The 16,167-nt window shown below is 42.7% G+C and overlaps 1 protein-coding gene across 4 annotated transcripts in view; it reads left to right on the plus strand.

Annotated features, from left to right (window-relative positions):
• The window catches only part of grin3ba (glutamate receptor, ionotropic, N-methyl-D-aspartate 3Ba), an 86,114-nt gene that overhangs the window by 59,957 nt on the left and 9,990 nt on the right, over window positions 1-16,167 (plus strand). For all 4 annotated transcript variants that reach the window (XM_030392116.1, XM_030392114.1, XM_030392117.1 and 1 more), the window contains exons 6-8: window positions 488-634; window positions 880-1,025; window positions 5,128-5,243. In XM_030392116.1, coding sequence (XP_030247976.1) covers window positions 488-634; window positions 880-1,025; window positions 5,128-5,243 — 409 coding nt within the window. The remainder of the gene's footprint in view (window positions 1-487; window positions 635-879; window positions 1,026-5,127; window positions 5,244-16,167) is intronic.

Raw genomic sequence — 16,167 nt, forward strand, 5'->3', positions numbered from 1 at the left:
CTGATGTGTCTCACGAACAGTCACACTTTGTTGTGTTTTTTTCTCTCATGCATTAGCTCTTCCCCTGGTCTGCTTTGATTAACGTGATTACCCTTACTGGGGGGTTAAATTTGGATTTTTTTTTTTTATGGCGGAGAGGGAGAGTGAGGAGGAGGTTGAGTGAGCCTCTGGGGGGGCTCTGCATCTTATGTCAACACCTCAAAGCTCTTTTCACACATTTGTGTTTTTTTGAGTCCCTTTAGTCCTCATTTTTCATGTACACAGTTTTTGTTATCCTTCCTCCGTGTTGTTTGTTTCCTGTCGGTTTCATTTTTGTCCTGACATCTTGACATCTCTGAGTTTGGAGCGTCGATATTCTTAGTTTCGCTCGGCATCAAAAGATCTATTTTTTCCCCTTTTTGATCTATTTAATTATTATTATGACTAAAGCCAACAAAAAATAAAAAATAAATAATCCAAGCAAAAATTATCTCTCTCGCTCTTGCAGACTCCCAAGTGCTGGACCGGGCGCTTCCTGATGAACCTGTGGGCCATTTTCTGCTTACTGGTGCTGTCCAGCTACACCGCCAACCTAGCTGCAGTCATGGTCGGGGAGAAGACCTTCGAGCAGGTCTCTGGAATTCATGACGAGAAGGTTAGACTGCATGCAAGGACACCGACATGCATGTCAGCGCGCCGCACACACACAAATACAAACCTACTAGCTACATGTACAAACTAATCTGACACAAGGACAGGCTAATGAGCAATGAGTGGAATTATTTCAGAAGGATTATCGCCTTTCCGTATCCCTAAACCCTGCAGGGAGTTGAGGGCTAGGGCGAGCTTGATATCCGTATCACCTCCACCCTCTCTTCCGCCCATGTGTCACTTCCTCAGCTGCACCATCCCTCCATGGGCTTCCGTTTTGGGACGGTGCGGGAGAGCAGCGCCGAGGATTACATGAAGAAGAGCTTCCCGGAGATGCACGACTACATGAGGCGCTTCAATCAGCCCACCACCCCAGAAGGCGTGCATATGTTGAAGTAAGACACAAGCACACAATGCACATGATGTTAACAGACCTCATTTCGACACAAATGCAATCTAAACAATCCAGTCTGCGGTTGTCTGTATTCTGTGCACTTCCTCGTCATGCGCTCCGTGCATAACAATTCTGCCCACTGACAGCGAGAGCAAACATGGCAGGTTCGTGTTCTCCAGAATGTGTCACCCAGTCACATTATGATTCACACTTTGGATGCTTTGATTTCCAGCTAAGTGAGGCTGTTTTTTAACCTTTCTACCTACTGACTTTTTTGCAATCTGGAATCAGTGTAATGGCTCAATTTGTTGTGCATTAGGGTTGATTTTCCCTTTGATTATTTTGTGCTTTTCTTTTACACCTGCAGTGATTTTGTGTCTCACCCACCGGTAGATTTTTTTTATTTTTTTTTATACTACAGCGAAACAGGCTGTTTGCTTTTTCATCTGACAGAGATACGATAAAAAAAAAAAAAACGCCCATGCCTATATTTACACCCTGCATCAGAATGAGCTTTCCCTTATCGAGAGACACATTCCAGTGCAAAGTGTAAGTGAGGTGAAAGCCTACGAATTACATAAATGTAATTAACAAAGCCCCTCCACATTTGAGGGAAAATATATTAGTTCGTTAGAAGTGTTGAATGTGGAGATAAATGGGGGTCAGGGACAAAGTGATGCAAAAAGGGCCGAGGATGGCTGCATGGAGAGGGTGTCGGATGGGGGATTGCAAGCAGATGAAAGCGGGAAGCCGAGGCAAGTTTATTTATATGATGCGTTTAATTCACAAAGGCAGTTTAAAGTACTTTACATAATGCATGAAGTCAGTGAAAACAGGAAAACAGGCGAGGATTCAGAAGACTTTTAAAACGATAGCAACAGAGAATAAAAAGAAAGTAGTTTAGGATGATAGAGAGGGGTTAAGGTATGGACACAGAGCGCACTTAAGTCCTGCCCAATTCCAGAAGGTAAAACAAATCACCACTCTCCACTGACTTCTCATTGTGTGAAGGTGCCTCCTTGTCGCTTCCATTTGCTAGCAGACAGTGAAATGTCCAGAAGTTGCTAAGTGGTGTGATGCACAACCGACGGGGTAAAGTAGTTTTTTTTTCTTTTTTTTTAAAGCTGTCAAACCGAAAAAACTGAGCCGTAAAGATGACAAAAGTGGTTACAGGCGATAAGACGCGAGGCATCAGCAGGACGAATGGGAAAAGCGGGGGGATCCTCACACTCATTGTGGCTACATATTCAGCAAGCAGTTTGTCAAGCAAGTAACTGAGCTGTGCAGGTTTTAGATCTTTGTGAGTTTTAATGATGATCTTATGCGGTCATTTGAATGAACAGTTTATTTGATAGTATAATTTTTGCATTGAAGGGACACTGAGATAGACCGCCAGTACTGAGTCTGTCAATCCGAGTCTAATGTTTCTGTGCGATGCATCGTGCTCCGACTTTATTTCTGACTATAACATCACTCAGGTTTCTCTTTGTACGTGTTGGTAAACACACGTTCCCACATCTTGCAAAACTCATTTCTCTGCTACAGCTGAGGATGAACCCACTTTAGTTTCTGGCTGCCGTTAATGGTTTGCAGGATTTGTCTGCTCCATCTGTTCGCCAGCGATGGAAGACAACGGCAACAACACATTCATCCTTCACATTACTGGTGTCAGACTTTCAAATCTCATTTGCACATGTGAAATAACAATACATCTTTTGTTTTCATATTTTTTAGGTTCGTGTTTTTAGAGTTGGCTGGTTTGTCAGCAGGATAATACACAAAAGCTACTGAACAGGTTTCCACAAGACTTGGACGGAGGATGGGTCTCAGCCCAGAATAGTTAGCCTGGTAACGTTTAATGCTGATCCGTATAAAAGGATGAATCCATTAACCGTTTCTCACATTCACAACATTGCGAGATAGGGCAACTTTTCAACATCTTTGTGAATTTGTCAGGGAATAACGCACGGATCTTGATGAAAAAAGCAGGCATATTGGGCAGGTTGCTACAGTATGATGCGGATAAGGGAGACTGCCATTCTTGTTTAACTTAGTTACTACTGCATCTCTCAGGTTGAGGAAAAGTGATAAGAAAACTTGATAATGCCACAGTGTCCTGGCTTCCATCGGAGCACACCAGCTTGCACGTTCAGGTTTCTTAGAACCCGAATAATTGTTTTTTTCGACTTACGAGTATTTAACGAGGGTAGTCCAAGAGCCTGATCATCGCCAGCGTGCTTCATGTAAGCACACTTATTAATGAGGCATGTCAGCTCGTTTACACCCCTGTTGTTTTTGCAGCGAAAGACAAAAAAAGGAGCCACACAGCACACCTGATGGGCTTTTCGGTAAAAAGAAAAACATTAGAATTAGACACTTTTAATTAAATGTGTCTTTTAATCGAAATCAAAACACCGTGTTTTAAGACCCTCTGTTGTAACAACTTTAATAACTTCAATTAAACACACAAGGGGGTCGCATAAACTCATACATGGATACACAGAACAAATGAGATTCGCAGTGGTATCCAGATCCTTTACCTAAAGTCCCCCTTGTCTTTCCGCTTTATATATCATGACAGAAGAGCAGAGTTTGACACTACATTTTCTCTCACTAAAAAAAATTAGATTTCAAGGTAAAGTCATGATTTGTGACATCACAAATAATTTGTAATTCAATCCTGGTCAAATATTCAGTGTTCTCATTCACACACATGTGAATCCTGGCTAATTAACCACACTCACGGAGAGCTGCATCACTCCCAGCAAACACATTCACGGCTATCACCACATCCTCAGACACAAGGCCTGCTCCATAGAACACCAGCAGAGATGCTGAGATAGTGCATGTGCTGACTTTGTGATACAAGTGGTAAGATACAAAGCGCTGGTTCAGAGAAAGAGGATGAGAGCGGGGGGGAAAGATGAAGGCGGCGTTTGTTTGCGCGCGAGGCGAAGCAGAAGTGGAAGTCACAGCAGTGCAGAGAGCCGGAGTGAGGCAGTAAAATACTGTGTCGGCAGAACTTCTGACCCCAATACCGCACTCAAATCTTAGTGGGGAAAAAAAAAAATTCACAAGCCTTCTCCTGGAGAGACAGAACGCCCAGGGGCTACACATGCAGCTGCACATAAATGTATAGGCTCATGAGAAAATAACGCAAGCACGTACCCACACACGGGCTTAGGAGTTAGTCGTAGCTACACACTGTCATGCCTGCGTACACGCACGCTCTCTCTCACACATGCACACACTTGGATAAGGGGCAGGCATCGGATAACTTCCGACCCTCTTTAGTCCCAAAAGAAGTCTCTATCCTCTCTTCTCCCTGTGCCTCGCGTTTGACAGGTCTAGGCAGAGAAAAACAGACTTTTTTTCTGTTTTGCCAGCACAGCAAAGACTTTGTAAAGTCAACCTTTTGTTTAGTGGCAAACATCCTGAATAACAACGAGTTTCAGTAATTTGATGAATCTGCCCTACTCTTTCCATTAGACTGTCTGCGATTTTTCCCAAACATGCATCCGTGCTTGTTCATCTTCTGCCCTCAATTTCTGTGTCCATGTGTACGTGTGCGTGCAAACTTTGTGTAATTGTGAGTTTATGCGTTCATTTGGACGATCTGGGTGCGCGTGTCAGGGAAACGTCTATCTTTCTCATATTAATCGAATGTGTTTGTGTGAAGGTATAATATTCAAATCGAGTGCGTTACGCTTGGTATCCTGAAACTTATCTCCTGGCAGCCCTGGCTGCACACAGAGGAGTGGTCTATAATTAAAGGTCAATTAGGGTCAATTGGATCGATATTGCAGAAGCAGGAGAGTCTTCAGCAGTGTGTTTATTGCCTTATCAGTCCGCCACAGAGGCTGTTGGTTCAGGTAATGATGTATGTGTTTACACAGTGTATTAGAAAGCAGTTAATCTCATCCCCTGTATAAATGACAAAGTGGATGACTGCCACAAACACAGGATCCTGCACGGGATCTGGGGAGTCTGAGGAAGTTTGGCGAGTTAATCTGATTTACAGGGTTTTTTTCAACCGTTTGAGATTTGTTGTCTTCAATTAATGCTTCCCTCTCACTCTTGTGATGTGTGTGTCGGTGGTGAAGGACAGATCCGCCTAGCCTGGATGCGTTCATCATGGACAAAGCCCTGTTGGACTTTGAGGTCTCCATCGACGCAGACTGCAAGCTGCTCACCGTGGGGAAGCCTTTCGCCATTGAAGGTACACAATCCGACTCACACACAGTTGTTCTCACTTTGTATTGGCTTGGTTTGTCTGATAACGTTGTGTTGGGGTTGTTCCTAAAACATCGTAATTTATGTTGTTCCAGGACGTTCATTGCGACTGACCAATCGCACTGCCGTGATTTTATAGTCTTGCAACTCGTGTTGGTGATGTTCCAGGAACATCGTAATTTATGTTGCTCCAGGAACAGAGTACAAAGTTCACATCTGAAGCAAGTTGTTTTGGATGAATGGCTTAAGCACAGGACTCTTTCCCAGTAGACTGGGTGTTTGTATCCATACTTCTCACTTCTTTTAGAATTTTGTTCACTTATTTTTTTCCTTTTTTCATCATAGTTTGGTTGGGCTTCGGCAACACTAATACTTGTTTGGTTTTGAAAAAGATGGCTTGAGTTCAAATGAACCATTTTGCAACATAAATCACGTAAGTTAACCTCTCCAAGGGATACCAAATTGTGCGTATTGACTTAAAGGTGCAACATGCAAGCATTTTTGTTTAAAACATTCAAATTTTAACGAAAATTATCACCTAAATGTGAAGTAATAACGGTTTTGACATCCATGTATTGCCTTGCAGAGATATGTATTCATGTTAGTATTAAAGCCCCCAGCCACGTTGTACCTTAAGAGGTAATAGTCTAATAGTAAACAACACCAATACTCCCCCCGGTGCTCTGAGGTCCCAGTCTGTGCAGAGTCAGCTAATATGCCCACTCAGTGCACAGTTAACTTAGCTACCTAGCTAATGGCAGCTGCAATTAGCAGCAGTTAGCGGTTATTCAACTTTGTTAAGAGAATGAATTCAACAGGTGGCCAGTTCTTACATATTGCAACTTATAAAATGTTTCTGTAGCAGATACATTGTTTCACTGTCAGGTCCGTCGCTTTATGTCTGTAAAACACTTCTGCTGCCACATAAATCAAGATTGCTATGACCACTTGACTCCATCATTCACACTAACCTTGAATTCACAATATTTGTACTCTTGAAACAAACGCCTAGTCTTAATACCATAAAATAAACTGACCTTGTGGGAACCTGCGTTTTGTCCCCACATGGCAGTTGAGTTCCCACAAGGTGACTAAATGAAAGTGTGTCCCCATAAAGTGTTGAAGGACAAAACACACACACACACACACACCAACATAAACCGAAAGCGGCTCATGCGCTCACTCATGTAGAAATACCAAGCCTGTACACACACGTGACATATACTTCTGTAGACCACAGGCTCTCTTTTTCATGCAGGAAACACATACACACACACCTTCATGCATACACATCTTCACACACAAACACACTCGTAGTACGCACGTATTCACACACACACATTCTGGGAGATCAGATACTGTAGTTAGTTACATGACTGACAGAAGAACACGATGATTCGCTGGATGAACTTCACGCTGCAGGGTAAAAAGTACTCAACCATCTATTATTCACAACAATGCCCAGTCAGAACACTTTGTACTTAAAGCTCACAGGTCGAACTAACTGCAACAGTCATGAAGCACGCAGACAAAGCCACTCCCCGTCAAAAAAATCTGCTAATGATCCACACAGGGGGTAATTATATTCAAGTTCTCGCAGGTTGCTACTGTGAATGAGGGATATAATGCTACTATAAATGAGTGTGTGCGGGAGAAACGATGGTTGCGTGCATAGTGGTGTGTATAATGATTTTGTATTCTGGTGCCATTCTTGAAGGAAATTGTTTTCCTTTCAGACTTTCAGACGGAGGGCATTTTTTTATTTTTTTTTAGCTTTTTTCATTTTCCTTCACAGTATCGCTTCTCCTATCTGAAAATCATCACATGAACCACGTGCCAAACAAGCCCGAAAAGACCGGCTGCAAGAACACTGCTCCATTTTCAGGCTTTTTGCGTTCACAAAGTAACATTTTCCCACCATTTGGCTCCCTCTTTCTCAACTCCTATCTCCTACACCTATTGACTGTGCATGTGTACAATCCAAATTCAAACTAGTAGGAAAAAAGTCCAAATTTGACACACTATTGATAGCCCGTTAGTTGAGGAAGTTTTTAAAATACTACCAAAATACATGCACTTGCTGATGTGGAACATGCTGACCTACATGTACCGTACAACGTTTCAACATCCTGCGGGCGCTCACAATCCTCAACTGAGCAGGCAAACAGAACTGCAGCGATGCGAGCTGCCAGTCCAAAAAATGCAAGACAAGAAAGTTTGATTCTGTTTGAAAGCATGGGGATACTTTGGTTACAGGGCTGATAAAAGCTTTGTTCAGTAGCCAATGATACAATACAATACAATTACAAGCAATTAATCATGTTACTGATAAAGTTGATGTCTTTGCGCAAGTATTATGCCCAGATGTACACAATTATGAAGGGATACAGCAGTAATGACAGTAGTAATAGGAGTAGTTTCCTTGTCGCTGTATGAATATATATGAGCAGTGAAGGTGTTTTTTTTTGTTGTTTTTTTTAAGAAGAGAAAACTGTTTCACTTTCTGAAATAAAGCCTGCTGGCGACCTGTCAAAAGAAATTACCTCTCAGCTCTAATAAAACTCTGCTGCTCCAGCTTATTGCGGTAAATAAAAGGTTCCCGCCATTATTGCCAGTTTTACTATATTCCAGTCACATGTCATCTGCACGTATAGACGCCTTTGCGAAGGTGACTTTGAAGTGAAAGAATTCGCTGGCAGAACACATTTATTGGATGTATCAAGCATTTAACCTCTAACCTGAACTCGGCTTTGTCACTAGAGGGTATAGAATTAGCGTGTGCGCTCTGGCGTACCTTTATGTGCATGCACATCACGCCAGTGTGTGTGTGTGTGTGTGTGTGTGTGTCTGTTTCAGTTTTTCTTCTCTCCTGCCATCTCTGAGACAGGCACACACAGACACAGAGACAGTAAATACACAGTAGTGAGGTTGCCACATGGGACCAAACACCAACTTTGATACTATTTCTCTGTCAATCAAAGCGTAGCCTCGGAAAGACCCCACTCCCACGTTCCCCTGCTCATTGTACGACACTCGTTTCACCGGAGATTATCTATTGCTTTTCTTCTCTGCATAAGACGAAAGGAGCCTAGAGACGTCGCCGTAGCATTACTCATCATTGCGAGGCTGAGAAAAGCAGGTCTCATTGGCATGTTGAGCAGGCCAGTTTGATGACTGCTTGATTCATTGTCGACACGAAAAAGGCAGGCGAGGAATCCGTGCTTGCCTTTGGTAGTTAGTCACCCCCACAGCCTGAATGGGATGAGAGTGAATAAGACACTGCATGGTAGAGGAGGAGAGAGCAGGAAATGGCCCGGACGGGAAGGAGAAGGCGAGAGGACGGAATATGAGATGAAAAAAGTAAGTGGGAGAAAGAACAACAAAGGTAAAAAAGAAAAAAAAAAAGAAAAAAATGGGGGAGGGCCTGAGAGAGGGAGAGTATGCGAGGTGGGAGTTGAGCACGAGAAGGAGATAGAGGGCTTTCATTTGCCCACTGCCAGTTTGCGCCTTTCTGCACAGCGAGTGATAAAAGACCAAGCCAACAGAGTCCCCTAATCAAGACAAACCTTCACCCAGAGCAGATGGAGTGAGGCAGGGGAAAAAAGGACAAAGAGGGAGAGAAAGGGATGGAAAGGGAAGTCGGAGGGGATGAGAGAAAAAGAGAGGATGCGTTATTTGGTCATACAGGAGGATGCAGGCGGGATTTATAGAGCGGTTTGTGGTCAGGAGATACAGAGAGACGGAGGAATTGGGGGGACTTTGGAGCCGCTGCAGGCACAAGGTGCTCTGCTGAAATCTTCAGGCTACTTAAGTGGAGAAAGATGCGGGGGTGTCGCCGAGCACCCGTTTGCACTGAGTGCTGTTGGGAGATGTTTACGACAGCCTAGACACACCCCATTAATAATATTGCCACTGAACGCGCAGCCACTCGGCGCTTGTTGTTTGTTTGTGTGTGTGTGTGTCCCTGCGTACATAAGTGGTCGGCACAAGCTCAGCGAGGCGCGACGGAGCCGAGTCTGAAGATCAAAACGAGGCGGGCGAGATTTTGTTGTCGGGGTGAGACGCCTTTGTCTGCTTACCTCCTGCGTGTGGGGTAATGTGATTAGAAGGGTTTAATTCCAAAGTAATACAGCCTCCATTTAGAAATAGACGTCTCACAAAATGCAGCGGTAGAGTGAGTAAATAAATACAGTGAATTAAATCGTGTAGGGCTGGATTGATTATGCTATTTGCAAAAAAACAAAACGGCAACTATGTTTTGATAAGCTGTTGATCATCGAAGCCATTTTTCGCGCAAAGATGCAAATCATTCCCAGCTTCACAGTTTGTTGAGACTGGTGAGTTTTCTCTGTCTTAAAAGGTAACTCCACCAATTTTTTCACATTAAACTTTGTTTACAGGTCTTTCTGAGTTCAACTGCATCTGTGAAAAAGAGTTTTGTGGCTCCAGTAGAAGCTGCATGATAAACTGCCTCCAGTGACGTCACTGCACTGACTAAGCTGCATTGTGGGTGATGTAGGCACCAGGTTTTTTGAGTAAAATGGTGATGTCTCAGGTTCTGCTGTAGGTTTTTTATCATTTGATTTTAAACTGTCCATAATGATAATGTTATAGGAGTCCTTTTCAACACCTAGCGCTGACAGTACCCACAATGCAATTTAGCCACTGAGTGGCATCACTGCAGCTTTAAAGTAAACAAACTTGTATTCACAACATTTTTTGTAGTAGTTTTGTATCATTGCGTTAAATACTGTTTTGTTCCAAGTCAGTCTAGACAATTGACCTTGTGGGGACTTACTTTTTGTCCCCACATGCAGGGGCGGTTCTAGGGGGGGGGCCAACAGGGGCCAGTGCCCCCGTAACTCTGAGTCTGGACCCCCCTGTGGCCCCTCTGACAGGGAGTCTGCATCAATAATACAATGACAGATTTCTTGCAATGATTTTGTTCTGAAGGGAAAGGCAGAAATAAAGTGTCTCAGCAGTTTACTACCCTATCACAATTGCTGAAATTGTAAACACTGCTTTGTCTGAATGAGGGATTTATCCTTTTTTCCGGGTTGTATGTGCCCCCTAACAAAAAAGCCGGCCCCAACCTGGACCCCCTATTAAAACTGGTCTAGAACCGCCACTGCCCACATGGCTGATGAGTCCCCACAAAGTGACTAAATAAAAGTGTGTCTGTAATGTGTTGCATGATGTACCTCTTTTTCACATATGCAGTAGCACTTATAGTTTTATTATAGGATTGATTGTTTTGTCGGACCAAACTAGCAATATATGAAGATGTCATCCAGGGGAAACATTTCTGACCAAGATATGTATCAAGAAAACGATCAAAAGATTAATTGACAATCAAAGTAATCTCGAATTGCGGCCCCTAAAATTGTGGCTATTCCACAGCACTTCAATATAACTATAAATATGGACCTTCTAGGGCTGGACATTAAATCGATAGTATACAATTAGATATTGCAAAATTATTTCCAACCTACATTTACTTGTATGGCATTTTTTTAACAAATGTCTTAAAACTACACGGAACCAATGACATCTAAGCAGAAGTCCAACCAACCAATCATCCATTAGCTGCGTATCTTTAACAGTTCGTCTTGTAATTAAACAGGACATCATAAAGAAATACATGCACTGATGCACAAAGAACTGTTAAATTTGCAGTTAGAAGTGAATCTGCTAATTCATCTTTTAGCTACATCCGCCAACCCTAATACATACTATATAAAACTGCTCTAAAGCTGATTGAATTACTACAATCGGTGCCAAGTTCATAGAAGCTTTAACATTTTCTACATTTCAGCTGAAAATTAAATAAGAGTGGGGGGGGGGGAGCTTTGGCAAACAGAGTTACGTGATTTATATTTCCAGCAGCGATGAACGAAAGACCAAAGAATAGCTTCATAAAGAAAGTCAAACTTCATTAACAGTAATGAAAGACAAATACTTAACAGTGGCCCGTGTTTGATTTCGGAATAATCTCAAAGAACTCGCAGCACAAAAACACTAAAGAAGGCAGTGTTCAGCAGCAATGTAGTATTTTAAAAGATTTATAGTTTTCAAAGTTATCAATGATTGAAAGGGTTACATTCCTGATCTGCGTTTTGAGGTGCTGCATTTTTTACAAATTTAAAAGAAAAAGTTTTTTTTTTGGAATAAAACTTGATGTGCCCGGGTGTGTCTGTGAGTGAGGTGTGTGGGAGATTTGAGTGACAGCTCCGGGACTCGAGGCTTGTGATGGAATATGCGGATGTCTGGGGGAAAGAATCAAAAACAAATGACAAGAAGCTGCCCACTTGTATTCCACCGTTTGACTGAGTGCTGTAAAGAAATAAATGCAGACGGAGATAGGCTGATGACAGGAAGAAATGCCGTCTGTCTGCCGGGGAAGTAAAAGAAAGAGGAGGGAGACGCACGGAGACAAAGCAATGGACTCGGGAGAGGAGCCGGAAGATAAAGAGAAGAATGGAGTGAAGCAGAAATTGAACGAAATTGAAGGGATGACAGAGATAAGGAGCAGGCTAATAGAGGGAGAGACTAGCGGCGATGGTGGGAGAGGAATGACCTCGGACGGGGAGAGAGGAGGGATGAGAGGGAGGGAAGCCGGAGAGGATGAAAATGAGGTGGGAAGGGAAGGCAAAGGAGGGTAGGAGCAAAGGGACGGTAGCTTAGACAGTCTTTGTCATGTAGGAAGCAGAGTGTGACAGTTAAGTGAACCTTAGCTATTCTCTCTTTGTGTCCGCAACCTCCCATCTGGCTCACACACCTTGACAGTCGACGCACACATAAACACACTTGGAAAAACAGCTGCCAGGTCCGAGTCAATCACACACACACACACACACACACAGAAAAAACGCTGTTGGCATGACTGTCTTTGACTGCAGTACAGATGAAAATGAAGCAAACAACCCCGGGAGATCGTGTATAGCGATAAATCTCCGAGAGGGCCCTTTTGATTCTGAGCTGAGGGACAGATTTCCCTCATTTTTTTTTTCGGACCTGCAGGAATGTGAGCTGTAATGCAAAACAGATGCAGTTTCAAAGTCCTGAGCAGGGGCCGAGCGCCGTTACTCGCCAGCTTTCAGGTTGTGTAATGATACATGAATGTGCCGCTTTTTTGAAAATGAAAGCGACGAAGAGTGGTTGGGAAACGTACTTAAATCCGCTACTTAATTAAAAATATTACAGTTATATAATTTTATTGCTTTGACTACTGTATATTTTATTGCCGTGTCTAGTCTCATTACTCCACGAAACTGCTGGCGTTTTTTGTACCTTAACTAAAGGCAAATAAAGTCCGAGGCAAAGAGATGATAGAACAATTTCTCCAAATCTGGCACAATATAATATTTAACGTGCCATAACAATGATTTGCATTACCGAGTGCATAATTAAAAATGCCTTTGGAGTTATTAAATCCATATCTGTGACAGCAGCAGGTCCGAGCTCTAATTGCACATAATATTTTATGAGCACATTATATGTTTTTGTATACAAACCATCACTCTGCAAAGTAATCAGCAACTGCAGGTTGCATGTGCAGACGGCATCAAATCCCCCTCTGTTATTTTAAAGGAAAAGTGTGAATTTAAATAACACTTACAATTTGTATTTAGAAGATATGATCAGAAGAAGAAAATTCAGTCATCAACTACTCGTGCAAATAGAAAGTTGTGTGAAGTTTCGTAGTCAGCAAGACATTTCCGGAGCTAAACAACATTGCAGGATTCTCCTAAACAACTGAACATAAAAATGGCTCCATACAGGACGTCTGGTGTAATCAAAGTTGCAGAAAAGCCCTGACTGATTTTAAAAAGATATTTTTTATACCCCTTTACATGCTGAAATCTTCACTGCAGCGGCTAAGTTAAACGCATTAGCATGCACCACCATCTGAAGTGGGCGCACAAGCTTGACTGCACATCAAGGGTGTAAATAACATCTTTTCAAATCAATTTGGGATCTCTGGGCTTCTGGAGACTCAGATTAAGCCGGCTAAGCTTTACGAAACAATTTTATGTTTTTTTTCTCTTTTTTCCATTTTTTTTTTATGCATTTCAAAACAAATCCCCAGCTCCTCAAGTTGATGGGAACGTGCTGTTCCCTTGCTCTGCTGTGAAGCCCCAGAAGTGACCATTTTTATGGCTCCGGTTTTAAGATGTTCACTGGGAGTCTGCTGGTTAGCAACAGTTAGCAGTTACTTTAGCAACAAGTAAAGTTATCCGTCCAGAGTTGAGGCAGTGCAGCCGAAGGACAGCAGAAAGTTATAAAGTTGTGTTTCTGTGCAGTTATCCGTGATGCCTGGTCCTCAGAGACACTCCCCTCTGGCAGGGTCCTTCTTTTTATACATCCATGGCAGCGTCATAAAAATTATGACCAGAGAATTATGCCCCTCCAACCGCCACCCCAAGCGCATGATGAGTCATCAACATCATTATCAATTTTCCAGGACATTACAAACGCCATGATACAATTTCAAAAATACCATTTGCCATTGTTGGGCCTGATTAATGCCTGATTCTGGCATAAAGGGTGAAACATACTGGAGAGCAACACTGACAAAAACACTTATCATCGATTTTGACTTTAAGGGAGCTTCATGGGAAATATATTGGCTGTTTCTTTCTTTTGTTTCCAAAACAAAATACACGCACCAGTCAGATTAAGGTCTTAATAACACGAGGCTTTGGAGCTTGAACTGCTTTTGTCCAAAGGGGACGGCCCAATCAAAAACAAAATGGAAACCTCCTCGTCGGTACTTTGAATATAGCACATCCAAACAACACCTCCAAATCCTGTTGCTTGGTTTAAAATAAACTACTGTAAAACTAGCACACATGTGTTTGTGAAATTAATGGATGAACTTAAACGGACACATTCTTTCAACATTCAAATGTCAAGAGAGAAACAAAAAAAAATAAATGAGATCTAATTTCAGCATGTTTGTCAATTTCCCGTGCAAATGGAATGAAACTGGCCTTTTGGTTGGCCTTCGTGCGAAATTGAGTCTTGTATCTGTAACCGGAGGGGATGAGTGTGAAGTGAGCATGAAGTGGAAGATCTGCGTCACTGACGACAATAGGTGTTTTGCAGCTGCCAGCTGATGAGGTCAAGGTAGGTGAGAGATAGGAGGTCCAATTATTTTTGATTGAATCTGGAGATGTGGCAACAAAACAGATCCCATAGCTGGAGAGGGATATTCATATTGTAATTCGGTTTGTATACTGCATGTCACATAAACGTCCCGGTAAAAATTAGAATAAAACATACTACAAGGTGGTGGCTGAATTAGTGTGAAGCATCACGTTCCTCTTAAAATTCCACAGGCAACCTTTAGGGGCCCACGCTGATGAAGATGTAGTTAAGTCTCACATAAATTTGAATAATCTAATACACAGGGAAGAGAAAAAACAGCAAATAACATTGAGGTTAACAAAGGAATTGAGGGCAGCTCAGGTGAGAAAGAGTCATTTAAGGAATCCATTTCCGAAAACAGTTTTCTCTAAAAGGTGCATAAACAACAAAAATGGCATTTCTTTGGCAAAATTTTAAGTCATCGTTCACAACACATGGTGGTGCTGGACCAATTCCTCCCACGGAAGTCATTTATATTACGCTAAATAAATCACCACAAGGCAACTTAAGGCGTGTGAGTGTACCCAAGGGAACCTTACTGCAAGTTAGAAGCACAGTCAGGTAAGATATGAGCATATTTGCATCTTACCCACTGAGTCAAACTTGATCCCACTCCAATCCCGGATCAGACTACGTGATGTCAGCCCGAAAAAAAATGGTCCGATCTGACAGACGTTGGGTGCTGGGGAATGGGAATGAGCACCGGGCACGACTGTTTGTCATTTTATCTTGTGAAGTGTTTCATAGCGGGGGACAAGTGTGGGACAACTCGCAAAGGCTCTGACGGAAAGACTACCAGCTTGACAACGTCTCCAGCATGCGACGTGATGGCTCAGATGCTGACACTGATCCCCAAAGTCTATCTCTAACTAAGGGATGCAATAATCCATCTTTTTTCTCGCCAGATACTGATTCCAATACCTCAACTCAGGGTAGTGATCAGATACCGGCGCTCTCTATTTCCCCCCTGACATTAAAAAATGGGGGAGCCTTCTCTGCTTGGAAACTCTTTGGTATCGCATGAAGTCAGGGAGTTATGGAGCGCTAAATCTTATGTTGCAGCCTGTTGTAACTAAATGAAATTCAGAAAATCATGACATTGACACAAAAAGACTGTATCGGACGCATCTGGCCAAAACCCGTTCCACATAAAGGGTAAGGTCTGGTACCAATCAGGCATATCGGACCTCTAGAAGGTCATGAAAGATTGAAGGATGATAATTGTCAGCGTTCAGTTCAGTCTCGCAAGGATAACAACCATCTATTCTAAAAAGTAGGGAAGAATGGGGTTGGATGTGGCGGGGCTGTGGCTCAGGAGTAGAGCCAGTGTCTTATTATTGGAAGGTCGCTGGTTGGAGTCCCCTGGTCTGCATGTCGAAGTGTCCCCCCCCCCCCCCCGATGCATTGGTCGGCACCTTGCATGGCAGCCACCACCATCAGTGTATGAGTTACTGTAAGTCGCTGTACTGTACTGTAATTTATGTATTTTCTTGACCAATGATTTGCGATGAAATGGAACGATTTCGCTTGCAATGTTGCAGTAGTGTTAACTTGTCTGTCTCAGCTCGATTTATGTCGTCAGTGGTTGGTTTTAAAACGTGCTTTGATGGGCAATCAATGCCTCATCAGCTGGTGAGCCAGTTGCAAACTTTGAGCTGGTGAAAATGGCCGACATTGGATGGAGGACAGAGAAAAACTACCTCATCAATTTGTTTGAGAAACAGCCGTTTCTGTATGACACAAGCCTTAAAATTGAAATT

The sequence above is a fragment of the Sparus aurata genome, chromosome 16 (assembly GCF_900880675.1).
Source record: "Sparus aurata chromosome 16, fSpaAur1.1, whole genome shotgun sequence".
In the NCBI taxonomy this organism is placed as follows: Eukaryota; Metazoa; Chordata; class Actinopteri; order Spariformes; family Sparidae; genus Sparus; species Sparus aurata.